The sequence below is a fragment of the Cimex lectularius genome, unplaced genomic scaffold, assembly GCF_000648675.2.
Source record: "Cimex lectularius strain Harlan isolate CLEC.00 unplaced genomic scaffold, Clec_2.1 scaffold380, whole genome shotgun sequence".
Classification (NCBI taxonomy): Eukaryota; Metazoa; Arthropoda; class Insecta; order Hemiptera; family Cimicidae; genus Cimex; species Cimex lectularius.
In genome coordinates, this window is record NW_019392937.1 from 71,897 (window position 1) to 84,917 (window position 13,021).

Sequence of the window (13,021 nt, forward strand, 5' to 3'; positions counted from 1 at the left end):
GTACTGGTTGAAATAACAAAGCTAGTGTCACGAGCGGAATTCGAACCCACGACTTTCGGCGAAATAAAATTTTATTTAAACCAACACCTTACATAGAGATTAACTAATTAATTAATAAGTAAAACGAAATATATCTTTACTAAAGCTCTCCGTGGATATTTCATTTGTCGCAGTGAATCGAATCGTGATTACACGACATTTCAAAAATGGCAAAAAGGAGGGAAAATTCAAAAGATGGGGTTGAGGTAGGAAGTTGGTGTCGGAGTGAATCGAAGTCACAGTAGCTAAAGTGGTAGAGCAGCGGCGCATTGAGCAGAAGGTCATGGGTTCGAATCCGGCTCGTGACACTAGCTTTTTTATTTCAACCAATACCTTCTTAAAGATTAATGTATATACAATATTGATATTGTTTTAATTTAATTTTTTGATGTCGGGAGGAGCGGTCAAGAATGAGTTTAAAAACAATTTTTTCTTTTTTTGCCGATGTTTCGACCTTTATTCCTTTCATATTCAGGACATCACTTGTGGTGCTATACGTTTGGTCTCATATTGTTGTTGTGTGAAATTGTCGTGGTTTTATATTTTAGTCAAACTTTTAATTGGGAGCTATATTTATTGGTTCTTATCTCGGAATACGTGGACTATAAATTATAATACAAAAAAACTATAGTTTAATTTTTATACTATTTCAGAATATTTTAAAATTAGCGTCAATAAATTACAGACATTTTATTTTTGAAAAGTGTAAGATTGCCATTTGGAAATGTTTTCGTTTATCACCGACAATTCTGTGACCAACATTTTTTTGAATTTCAAGATTTATATTTTTTTCTATAAAATACGTAACTAACAAATTATTAATAATTTTAAGATAAACAAGCTCTTGCTTTGAAAAAGAAATTTCTTTGAAGTCCTAGGAAATGAAATGTTTTCTTGGTTTGGTATCTCAACAGAAGTTATTTTAACGGACCTTTAACGACGGATTTCTTTACCTTTGAGAAAAACTTTTCCCGCTGTTCTTCAACGCGGTATAACAAGAAATGATAAAATCATTACAAAAATATAAAAACAACTCTGACAAACTGAAAGTTTATAACTATTATTGAATTTTTGTTCACAAGAAAATATAATAATAAAACTTAGAAAATCTATTTTACATAAATAAACCGGCTTGAAAATGTATATGCCAATTTGAAGCCCAGACCATATGGATTGTCTTCAATTTTCTATGTATGATTTTTGCACAACAGGCATGCATTTTCAAAACGCAGTACAGTTGATTTTGGTAAGTAAATTGTATTATTATTCTAGCACATAGAAATGTGCACTAACATTAGTAGCACTAAGTAAAAATAAAATTAGTTCTATCAAACTGGAAGGTTTAACCCAACCGATTCGGGTTGGGGACGAGGGATCAGGACCACATTAAAATACCTTTATTCAATTTATTAACAATTGAAATTTGAGAGCTTAACCAGGATTCGAACTCAGAACCGCAAGCGAGTCAAACACGAGTCATCCTAACACACGGACACAGTTTTACATGTGTAACTTACTTACATAGTTTATTGATAATAATTGTACTTTTTTGTTTTTAATCTTTGAACAGTGATACCAGCAGTGGGCTCGAAATACGGACAAGGAGGTTGCGAAGTTTATAAATACCTTTCTCACATCAATTCAACAACCAAGATAAAATCAGAAGGAGTTTAAAGTACACGATAATTTTACGAACACAAAAATCAGAGATCATTAAGCACAATGAAGTATCTAGGCATTTTAAAATACAATAGAGAAAAAATTAAAAAAAACATAAATAAATTAGAGAAAAGAACTGGGTCTTAAATACTGACATTACCGTACCAATAAATGGTTTGTAGCTTTTGGAAAGATATGCTCACTTGGGAATCCAAATAAAATCCTCGTTTACAATAAGATTTGTACCTATTGCATACTATTGTGGGAATTTGAAAATACGCTGGGAGACAAAAGTTTGGAACCAAGTATTAAGGAACTATATATATTAGGTTGTTTCACATGAATTATCCGTTTCCATGGTGTAGGTTGTTTATTAAATTTACTATATAAAAAAATCATTTTATTCGAAGTATTTACCTACTTTTTCTACACATATTTCCTAACGACTGACATGAATGCCGGAAGTAAAGATTTCTGTGCTTTGCAATGAAACAAAGTATGAAAATGCTTTTGAAAATCATTTTTAAAATTTGACGAAGTTGCCTAAATTCCTAAATAAGTGAAAATCTGGAGAATAAGGTGGATGCTGAAGAACTTCGTAGCGAAGCCGTTTCAATTTGTTTATGTATTTTGAAACATTAGGCTTGGCGTTGTCGTGGAGGGGTGTAGGACCTATCCGATTTACCAATGCTGGTTGTTTTTTGAGTAATTTTTTATGCATGTAGTCAATTTCCCTTGATATCGAAGTAATGGTCTTACTTCTAAGAAAAAAGAGTAGGGAATAATTCCATCCATGGACCACCATAGTTTATCATCAATTTTTTGGGTCTAAATTTAGTTTTGGATGTGTGCTGGTCTTTCCTCGATTTTTTACCACTGGCCTGACCAACGCTAATCATATGCAATCGATTTTTCATCGCAAGTGATTATTCTTTCATGACAAGCTTCGGTGTTTTGCCTGGCGAGAAAGGAAACGCACGTCGCAAGGCGCTTTAACTGCTGTCGCTCAGTGAGCTCATGATGGGACCTATAGATCAAGCTTTTTCATCTTTTCTATGTTCCTTAATTGTCTTGATACGGTAGCGGCACTTGAATTTAACTGTGCTGCGATTCCTCTGACTGTACAACCACTGATTTCTTCCACTTGAATCGTAAGGACATCGTTTTCAATTAGGGTTTGAGGTTTTCCGCGGGGCTCCTTTTCTAATTCGGTATTCCCTTCCAAATTCTAGAAAAACGACGGCGAATGGTTTCTACATTGATTCTCCCTTCCCCCAACCCCTTTCTGATGTTCATGACCGAGTATGAACATGTAAAGAGATATTAGACGAAAATCGCGTGTTTCCATGTACATATTTGGAGATGAACTAAAAAGTGTGTAATGGACTGGGGAGTTCATCATTATAACCATAGTGGAGGATTATTAACTGTTTAATTATAATAAACAATTGGAAGTAAAGGACGAACATCCTTACTGAATTTTTGAAACAATGAAATCGAACATCTCATCTGAAACAACGATAAATGTAAATATATATATATATATACATACATACATACATACATACATACATACATACATACATATATACGTATACATATACATCGATCGATTTTGTTTTCTCTAGTGCTGATGATATTGTAATTAAAATTAATGATCATCCGTTGGTTCCTGCGGATCCCCTCCACCTACCATTGAAATTTCGTATTCCGATAAAAGTCATCAAAGTTGAAAAATTGGTCGAGATTCGTTAAGACTTTTATTAAAGGGAATTATATACTAATTAACGACTTGTTTCTTCAGGTTGAGTGAGATGTTTTGTTCTCGGGTAGCCTTACTGAGTCTCTTTACAACTTTTATGAAATTTTTGGAATTGCGTTTGATGAATTCGCCCATACTACTATATCGTACTAATTGAGTTTTTATTTATTGTGGGTATTGGCAGTAAAAACTAAGATAAAGTGGTTGTAAGGCTCCATAAATTCTCCCTTACATTATTACATATATAAATTGATTTCAAAGTTTTTCATCTATTTCCCATCTTTCATTCCATTTGCGCATAGTTTGCATCCTTTTTGACGATGGTTCTATACTAATTTCTAATGACAGAGTTTTTTTTTATTGATCCTAAAATGCTTCTCTGACGAACATTAGAAGCCTCCTACGTGTCTGCAATATATAGTGGGTACTATTGTTCATCCTGTTTTATATATACTTTCAAACTTAAATCAATGTCAATTAAGCGGAAATGAAAGTAAACAGATAAAAAAACGAAATATTACAAAAATCGTCTTATATCTTTTACTGAGGATATTTTTTTTAAATTTCAACTAAAAATGTGATTCTTACAGTGATCAATAAACACAATAAATCTCGCTAAATTTTGTAAAGAGATTAGGAAGATAATCGTACCGTTAGGAGGTTAAGTTTGCATGTAGAGAAATGCATCCAATAACCCGCAGGGAGGACACTACAAATTTCAATTGCATTCCCTCCCCCGCCCAAGAGAATTTATAATCAGATACTCGAGAAAAGAATAATTAACTTAAAAAATCAATTAACTGTACTGACCAGGCGGACTATGAAAATTTCCATTATTTTAAATAACCGTAAATTTTAAAAAATCTGTTATATATGCGTGGTGTTTAGTGACCATTAGCTAATGATTATTTGGAGATCGTGAGATGCGGTCTGGTGTGACGTAGGTTTTAGAAAAAAGTTTCTTTATCGTACCAACGTTTCGATCTCTGTGGAGAGCCTGGGATTTATAAACAATGTTTAAATTATAAAAATACATGTAGGGTGTGAAGAAAAAAGCAGTCATACAATGCTGCTTTTTTTTTTTTTTTTTTTTTTTTTTTTTTTTTAATTTTGTGTGTAATATTTTTGGATTGTTGAATTCGAAAATGTGTTGGCGTTCAAAATGGTGGGTAGCTACTGCTGTAGGATTTTTTTGGTGGTTTTTTGCAACCATAGATATTGCTTTACTCTCTTATCCAAATATTGGGGTGTAATAGCGATTTAAGTTGCGGGACAATTTAAAATTTTGATTTTGTAAATTACGTCAGAATTATTGGTTACTGGTGTGGGATTTTTAATTTTGAAAAAAATGGAATGGAAAAAATGTGAGTTGTTTTATAAAAACTTAAAACTTTAAAAAAACTGTAAAACAAGTCACACATTTTTTCCACAATATATCCGTGTATGGTATATAAACATAAAACATCATTATAACACTGGCATTTTCAACACGACACCCAAGAATGACACATCTACAAAAAAACAAATACAGTGAGTACAAATACGATTATATGATTGAATCTAAAATTTCTAGTATTATATAAATTCATTTTTTCACATCCTACATGTATTTGTATAATTTAAACAATGTTTATAAATCTCAAGCCCTGAAGATGATCTCAATAAAGATCGAAACGTTGGCACGTTAAACAAAACACCAGACCATATCTCACGATCTCTGAATAATAAGTTATATAGTTGTTGAGCCCATATATTTTTTGGCCCATCGTGAAATATCATAGGCGACTTTGTGTGTGTGTGTGTGTTTGTGTGCTTTATATTCAGTGTATTATTATATATTTAAAAAAAACCTATCAAAACCTATCCAATTATTGACCTCAATCGTTCTCCAAGACGACCGAGTAGACTGCAAAACGGGAAAGCTTAACTTGGAAATAAATTGTTTCTCGGCCCGGCCCGGGGAGAAAAGAATGAGCGTCACGGGATTGACTAGGATATAATCCCGATAGGAAGCCCCCCAGCCGCCTCGACCCCATACCTAATCGGAAAACAAGTGGAAAAAAGGGCTGCAAATCTTCCTCAACGGTTGTCCCTTCCGATCTTCCCGGGATCTACAATAAGGCCCCCGTATTATAATAATAGGGGAATCGCATTATGGCCGAACATTATAAAGCAATTTCCTTCTTACTATCAAGAATTTCATTATAAAATAATTTCTTTAAACTATTAAAATGGTTTCAGGCAGCCCACAGCTTGAAAGCACTTTACATTTTTTATTTACATTTTTGTTTTATATTAAATAAGAAATTAAAGTAATATTAAAAATGAAATAAAACAAAGCTATATTCGGGAAAACTCTCATATTACTTGCTCTTCTTGTGTTACATGTTTGTACATATAGGTAAAAGAAAATTATTTTTAAATTTCAAATAAATGTAAATATATGAACTTTCGTTAAACCGAATATTACAAACTAAAATAAAATTCATTCGCTTGGGCCTGCCTGTATTTTTTAGATATATCACTGAAGATGCCGCTAAGAAAGCCAAAACGTCGGGAAATAAAGTGTCAAATTTATAAAAAAATCTATCTATTTTTTTCCTGACTATTTCGTCGGGTACAGATCAAGAAAACATAGCAACATATTTTATGTGCGTGGTTTGACGTGCGATTTTTGCAATATCTAACCTCTTTCTAACTTGAATTTGAAAGTGTTGAAAGGGGAAAGTTAACGATTATTCGGTTGGTTCCGGTGTGATGTAGATTTTAGAAAAAAAATTTTTTTCTTTATCGTGCCAACTTTTCGAATTTTATTGAGATCATCTTCAGGGCTAGAAGTGTTTGTTTTCTGCGTAAGTGTGCCATTCTTGCGTGTCGTATTGAGAGTGCCACGAAAGCACGGGGGGGGGACATTGTCACGATAAAGAAACTTTTTTTTCTGAAACCTACATCACACCAGACGGCATCTCACGATTTCCGAATAATCATCGACTAACCGTCACTAATCACCACACATTTTTACAGTATTAGTTAATGAATAAATATAGTAGTACACTGTTAAGAAGACAATCTACATAGCTTCTACAATTAATCTGTAATTTTCGTAATAATTCAGAATATTTAGACATCTTAAGAACCTAGTGAAAGAACTACAGAGAGAACCGATTGATCTAGTTGATATTTCGTGTGATTTGCTTCGGTGCCTCACCCTGCTTATACCCTGACTAAATATGGTTATAATATATTTATATTAAATAAATTAGAATTCGTGGTCCGATTGACCAAATAACTCCTTTCAATTAATTAATCTTTATGTAAGGTATTGGTTGTTTGTTGACATCTATGTGTTTAGTCGTCCCTTCCTATATCAGTAGATTAATTAAGGTTTGTAGTAGATATAAAAAGTCAGCGTCACGAGCGGGATTCCAACCCACGACCTTCGACTAAATACGCCGCTGCTCTACCACTTGAGCTATCGTGACTTCTATCCACTCGGACACTAACTTACCATCTCAACCCCACCTTTCTAATTTTCCCTCCTTTTTGCCATTTTTCAAATGTCGGTTAATCTATTCGATTCTTGGCGACAAACGAAATGGCCACGGACAGCTTTAGTGAATATATTCTTCATTTTACTTATTAAATTCATTATAGTTCGTGGTCCAATTGACCGAATAACGTTTGTCAATTAATTAATCCGTATGAAAATTATTGGTTGAGATAAAATATATTAATATTGTTACCTTCTTTCGCGATCGAAGCAAAACTGATCCAAACCTCAATCATAATTAATAGAAAATAGAGCTCCAGAGGTTTTGGTAGGTCCTAGTTACAAACCACATTTTTTGTCTGTCAGTGTAAATATCAAATATGGCTAAAAGTAGATTTTTCGTTAATAAAAAATACTTTTTAATTTTTGTTTTAAGTTAAGTGTTTAAAAAATCAGGGGTACTAGTATGTACCCCTCTTGCAAATAATAATAGCAATAGTAATATTACTAATAATAATTTTTTATTTGTGCCCTATACCTATATAATACATAGTATAGTATATATTAAAAATGAAATTGTGGTACGTTTTTCACACAGTGACAGCCCTAACTCAGTCCTTCGCAATGTTAGGATTGAGCCGGTCTTTATGGAAATTTGCGACCTGTAAAAAACTTAAATACCCCAGTCTATGAATTTATTTATGAATTTTCTGAGATGATGACCTTAAAATGGTCGAAAGCTTTACAGTAACACCTGAATTTGCTTTTGTTCGTCAAGACCATACCTTGATTCGTAGTGTTTGTGACTAACAACAATGCCAGTGCAGACTCGGAGGACATATGTCATCAAAAAACAGCATGCTGCACTGGGTGCCGAGGATTAAAAGGCAAGGAATACTCGAGACCTTCGTCGATTAAGGCGGGTTCTCGTGATTCGAATGCGTAGAGAGGACTCAAGCAGAAGGGATGGATCTTGGTGTCAAGCTTAGGAATCGGTAACGGATCAGTTCGTTAACAATTGAGAAATTGAGGCCATTGTGGATAGTGAGGTGAGTAATGTAGTAAAGAGGTTTGACGATTTGTCTGAGGACTATCGATTGGAAGAATGAATGCACTGGACGTGAGATTAGCCGAACTTGGTGGTATGTCTAAAGTGGTAGCAATAAAATTCGTATAAGGTTAGTTTAGTGTTGACAGTCAACACGAATTATTTTTTTTAACTGAATACATTTTTAACAAGGGTACAAAAAATATTTTTGACACTTACGTAATGTTGAGAACTTTGGCGTCTTCTAGTTTGTGCAAGTTTGCGCCTTTCAAATACTTCACAAGCTGAAAAAAAGAAAATGTGTTATAGCTGTTTATATATAAATATTTCAAAGATTTACAACTGTTAAATAATATATATTATTTTACTAATTTCGTGGTCCGCTTGACCAATTAAAATATTACAATTAATTAAGGTTTTTAGTTGAGATAAAAAAGTCAATGGCACGAGCGGGATAGCGGGATTGAAAAATGGCAAAAAAGAGGGAAAATTCAAAAAGGTGGGGTTGAGATGGGAAGTTAGTGTCCGAGTGGGTCGAGGTCACGATAGTTCCAGCGGTAGAGCAGTGGCGTATCTAGCCGAAGATCGTGGGTTCGAATCCCGCTCGTGCCATTGACTTTTTTATCTCAACTAAAAACCTTAATTAATTGTAATATATATTATATTTTTATAGTTTAAGTAAAAGACAAGCTGCTTCTTTCGATGATCAATAGTTGTCAATTGTGTCGTTCCACTGATTATTAAAAACATTGATATTAATAGTTATATATGTATATGCTTGCTGTTACAGTTGTGAAGATGAATATTTACGATAACATCTGTATAAATGATAATACAATTTCGAACAATTACATTATATTGTTTTAAATTTTTTATCAAAACACTGTTCCTTATCTCTCTATCTATCTTAAAACAATGAGGGAAAATAGCATGTGTTGATAAAAAACTAAGTACATTAAAAACATAATTGTTACACAGTCATTGTAGTTAAAAGATATTTTCTAAGATAAAGTATATAAAATCCCACCAGAGCCAAAGGTTTTGTTTGGAATTACAAACTTTGAATTCCAGCATAGTGCAATATTGACTCCAAGAAAAGAACCAATTTCATTTTTGCCACTTGTATACATTTTACTCATTCTACAGATAGACTATAAATTGACTAAATATATCAGAAATAATATGCTTACGTATATGATACTCTTGATCACCACATACTAATACATAACCTAAATTACTATGGCGCAAGAGGATCATCAGTAAGTAAATTGTTTTGAGTAAATAGAAAACAAACAAACTGTAGTCATAAACAATACGAATTACGATGATGAAGAAGAAATCGACCACGAGGATTAATATGTTTGGGATCTGGTTTCTGATCAGGTAGAGAAAGAAGTAGTCTCTAGATACTTGCCAAGCGTTCGGCCTTTATAAGACCTCATCAATGCTTGAATAAATATTACAACATTATGTTATTTCATTAATTATAAGTTTTTTGGTTAGTTTTAATACAGCATCTTATTACTCACATTAACATTACAGAATGACGAAAAAACCACGACGACATCGACTATAGTCCCCACGGTCGACGTCGTCTGGGTTTTTTCGTCATTCTGTAATGTTATTATGAGAAATAGGATGCTCTAAGTTAAAACTAACCAAAAAACGCATAATTAATGAAACAATATAATGATGTAATAATGTAATTATTCAGGCCCTGATGATGGTCTTATAAAGGCCGAAAGCTGGGCAATTGATCACAGTGTCTACTTCTTTCTCTACCTGACCAGAAACCAGATCCCAAACACAATATAAATTACGATAACATGCTAGGTATTTGTGATATACCGTACGATTATTAATTTTCATGGGACTATATGAGACAGTTTTTCAGAGTTTTCTTAGGTGTATATGTTAATAATGCAAACAGAGAGATAACCTTTTTTCAATTAGCGGATGACATAAGGTTAGGTAGGTTCCTTTGATATAGATACACCTAAATAAAACTTAATTCAATTTTATGACCACTTTACTGCAAACCTTTTGGTTATGATCTTTACTAACAATCAACTTATCAGTTTTGTTTTGAGAGATAGCACAGGGGTAACAAATTGTGTCCAATATTTAGCTCTGAAAAGAGACTCTAAGTTGAATGGGATTGAATACGTAAGTACACTATATTAAAAATTAGAAGATATATATATATATATATATATATATATATATGTCACATTTGAATAAATTAAAAGTTCTAGTGAACTTTGAAAGCAGTGGAAATAGTAAAATTGTTTGATGTGGGATGATTGGAACAGATAGTTGTACTCATGAGAATTGCGTTAAAATATATTAAATGCTTTGACTACTAACGGTAAGTAAATTAATAAAAACAATGGCGGTTAGGTGAGTACATCAAATCACTGGTTGGTAAGTTCACAAAATCCAGTTTGTAAGTAGAACCACCTTTACAAAGAAGTGCTCTGAGAGTAGTGTTCGATAATATATCGCAAATTTTCAGAGTATTGTTAAGTGCTTATGGGGATAAAAAATAGGTGTGATAAAACTGTTCAAAATTCTTTAAAAAAGGTGTGCTGAGGTTAATATATGGTACACGATTCAAAGAACATTGTAAACGTCTACTTTTCAGATTAGATGTAGATACCTGCTTTGTAAGTGTCCTTGTTAGTTGGGCCGGCTGAATTGCTCTTGTACCAATGACGCTACCAAAAATACCTGTTTAAATATTTTTTATTCTAATTTCCAAATTTTCCATTTTTTTGGAGAAAAATTATACAACGTATGTCAGGCCCAGTTCAACTTCAAAATTTCAAATACGACACTTTACATCCAGATACATCTTTTTAAATGTGTTTCTACTCTGAAAACAATTGGCCAATCAGATTTTAAATTGGTCAAAAAATCCCTCAGGCATGGCAAAACTTTTGGAAAAACGCATTTTGTTTGTTTCNTATATATATATATATACATTTAGGGAAACCATTCTCTACTCGTTATATACGTTATGTACTCAGTTTCCGATTTCACTATGTGTCAAAGTCGCACATCTGTACAAGTTTTTCATTACTGGACAAACATCCGTATCCTTCAACTTTCATTTGACCATAAGGAATTTAGTAACGTTGATAAATCGCTATTAATAACAATAACGGAATGTCTCAATTTAGGTTTATAATACAAACTGAAACATTACAATGTAATAATTTTAATCGATATATCTGATTACATTCAACGTTTGGAACTGATGATTTGCACAGTTTAGATTTGTTGTAGTCCGGAATAATCCGCTCTTCTTAAATTCCACCGGCCGGCCGGAATGTAATTTATGCTATCGCTAAAGTTTGGATTTATAGCTTGCCCTCCAAAACGACGTTTTGCCCGAAATTGTCTCAGAACTATGGCTGAGACAATCCTTGTGAGATTCATCTTACTGCCGACACATCATCCCACGGCTCAATTGATTGGATTAAATCTGGGGAATAAGTAGATAATTATTAATATAACATGGACAATGTGTTAAGTCCATTAAACTTATCTGATGGCTAAAATTAACTGAACATAGATAACGACATAGATAAATACATAACATTACATAGATAAATGAAATGTAACATAAAAAAGCTTTTTCTATAAGACTAATGAGTTTTTATTTTTCTAATTAAGGGCAAGAATGTTTTTTCACGTTTCACTATTTTACAATTTTTTCAATATTCCAATCGATATACTTTCTGTTCCATAAATTAGTAAACTCAATATTTCTTGATCTTCTCAATTTTTTAATGTATTGATTTAAATAATAAATAATAGGAAAAGTCATGCAGGACTGTGTAAAACAAACCAGTTTACAATATTTCTTTTAAAATATTCTCATTAAAATTCCAAGGGCTATTCAGGGATTCGAACCCCTAACCACTAATGCGGCAAATACAGGTCGAATAATCTAGTCAGTCCACCACCATGATCTCCACAAATAAGCAATATTAAATAAATTTTTCAGAAATCGTGAGATGCGGTCTGGTGTGATGCAGGTTTCAGAAAAACATTTTCTTTATCGTGCCAACGTTCCGATCTTTATTGAGATCATCTTCAGGGCCTGGAATTTACAAACATTGTTTACATTCAACAAATACATTTAGGATGTGGAAAATTGAATTTATACTATTTCTATTCATTCAAAGTGTTTGACTTCTGTGTAATTGTGCCATTCTTGTGTGTCGTGTTGAGAGTGCCAGTGAGATTTTGCTGTTTTATGTTAATATATGTTGGATGTTGAAGGGGCGGGGAAGGAAGTCGGTATAAAAAAGACATTTCCTTCAAAATCCAACATATATAAACATAAAACAGCAAAATCTCACTGGCACTCTCAACACGACACGCAAGAATGGCACAATTACACAGAAGACAAACACTTTGAGTGAGTATAAATACTTTGATTGAATATAAAAAATATATTTTGCATTGTATAAATTCACTTTTCCACATCCTAAATGTATTTGTTAAATGTAAACCATGTTTGTAAATCCCAGGCCCTGAAGATGATCTCAATAAAGAACGAAACGTTGGCACGATAAAGAAAATGTTTTTCTGAAACCTACATCACACCAGACTACTTCTCACGATTTCTGAATAATTATCGATTAACGGTCACTAATCACCACACATTAAATAAATTATATGCTTTAGGAGCTCTTTTTTAACAAGATTAAAAATTATACGAATTCGACATTTATATTAAATATTAAAATATCACTGTCAATAGACGACATACCTGTTTTTGAAGTTTAATTTCAAGGGGTCTGGTAGAATCTCCGATATTGGAAATGTTCACTAGCCTTATCGTACACTCAAAATGCGACATATCTGAAAAAACCAATAAAAATGTACATAAGGTTATAGTAGTGTACATGAATTGCAATTATGCATTTACTAATACAAAAATGGTAAAATGATGCAATTATGAAATAAACGTTGAACTTATTCATCGCACTAATGTTTATTGTTAAATAAA

At 32.7% G+C, this 13,021-nt stretch overlaps 1 protein-coding gene across 1 annotated transcript in view; it reads right to left on the reverse strand.

Moving 5' to 3' along the window:
• The window catches only part of LOC106671005, a gene marked incomplete at its 3' end in the record, with an annotated part of 156,615 nt that overhangs the window by 63,620 nt on the left and 79,974 nt on the right, over positions 1–13,021 (reverse strand). Inside the window, exons 6-7 of the mRNA XM_024229416.1 lie at positions 12,782–12,873; positions 8,218–8,282 (exon numbers count right to left, since the gene is read on the reverse strand). Coding sequence (XP_024085184.1) covers positions 8,218–8,282; positions 12,782–12,873 — 157 coding nt within the window. The remainder of the gene's footprint in view (positions 1–8,217; positions 8,283–12,781; positions 12,874–13,021) is intronic.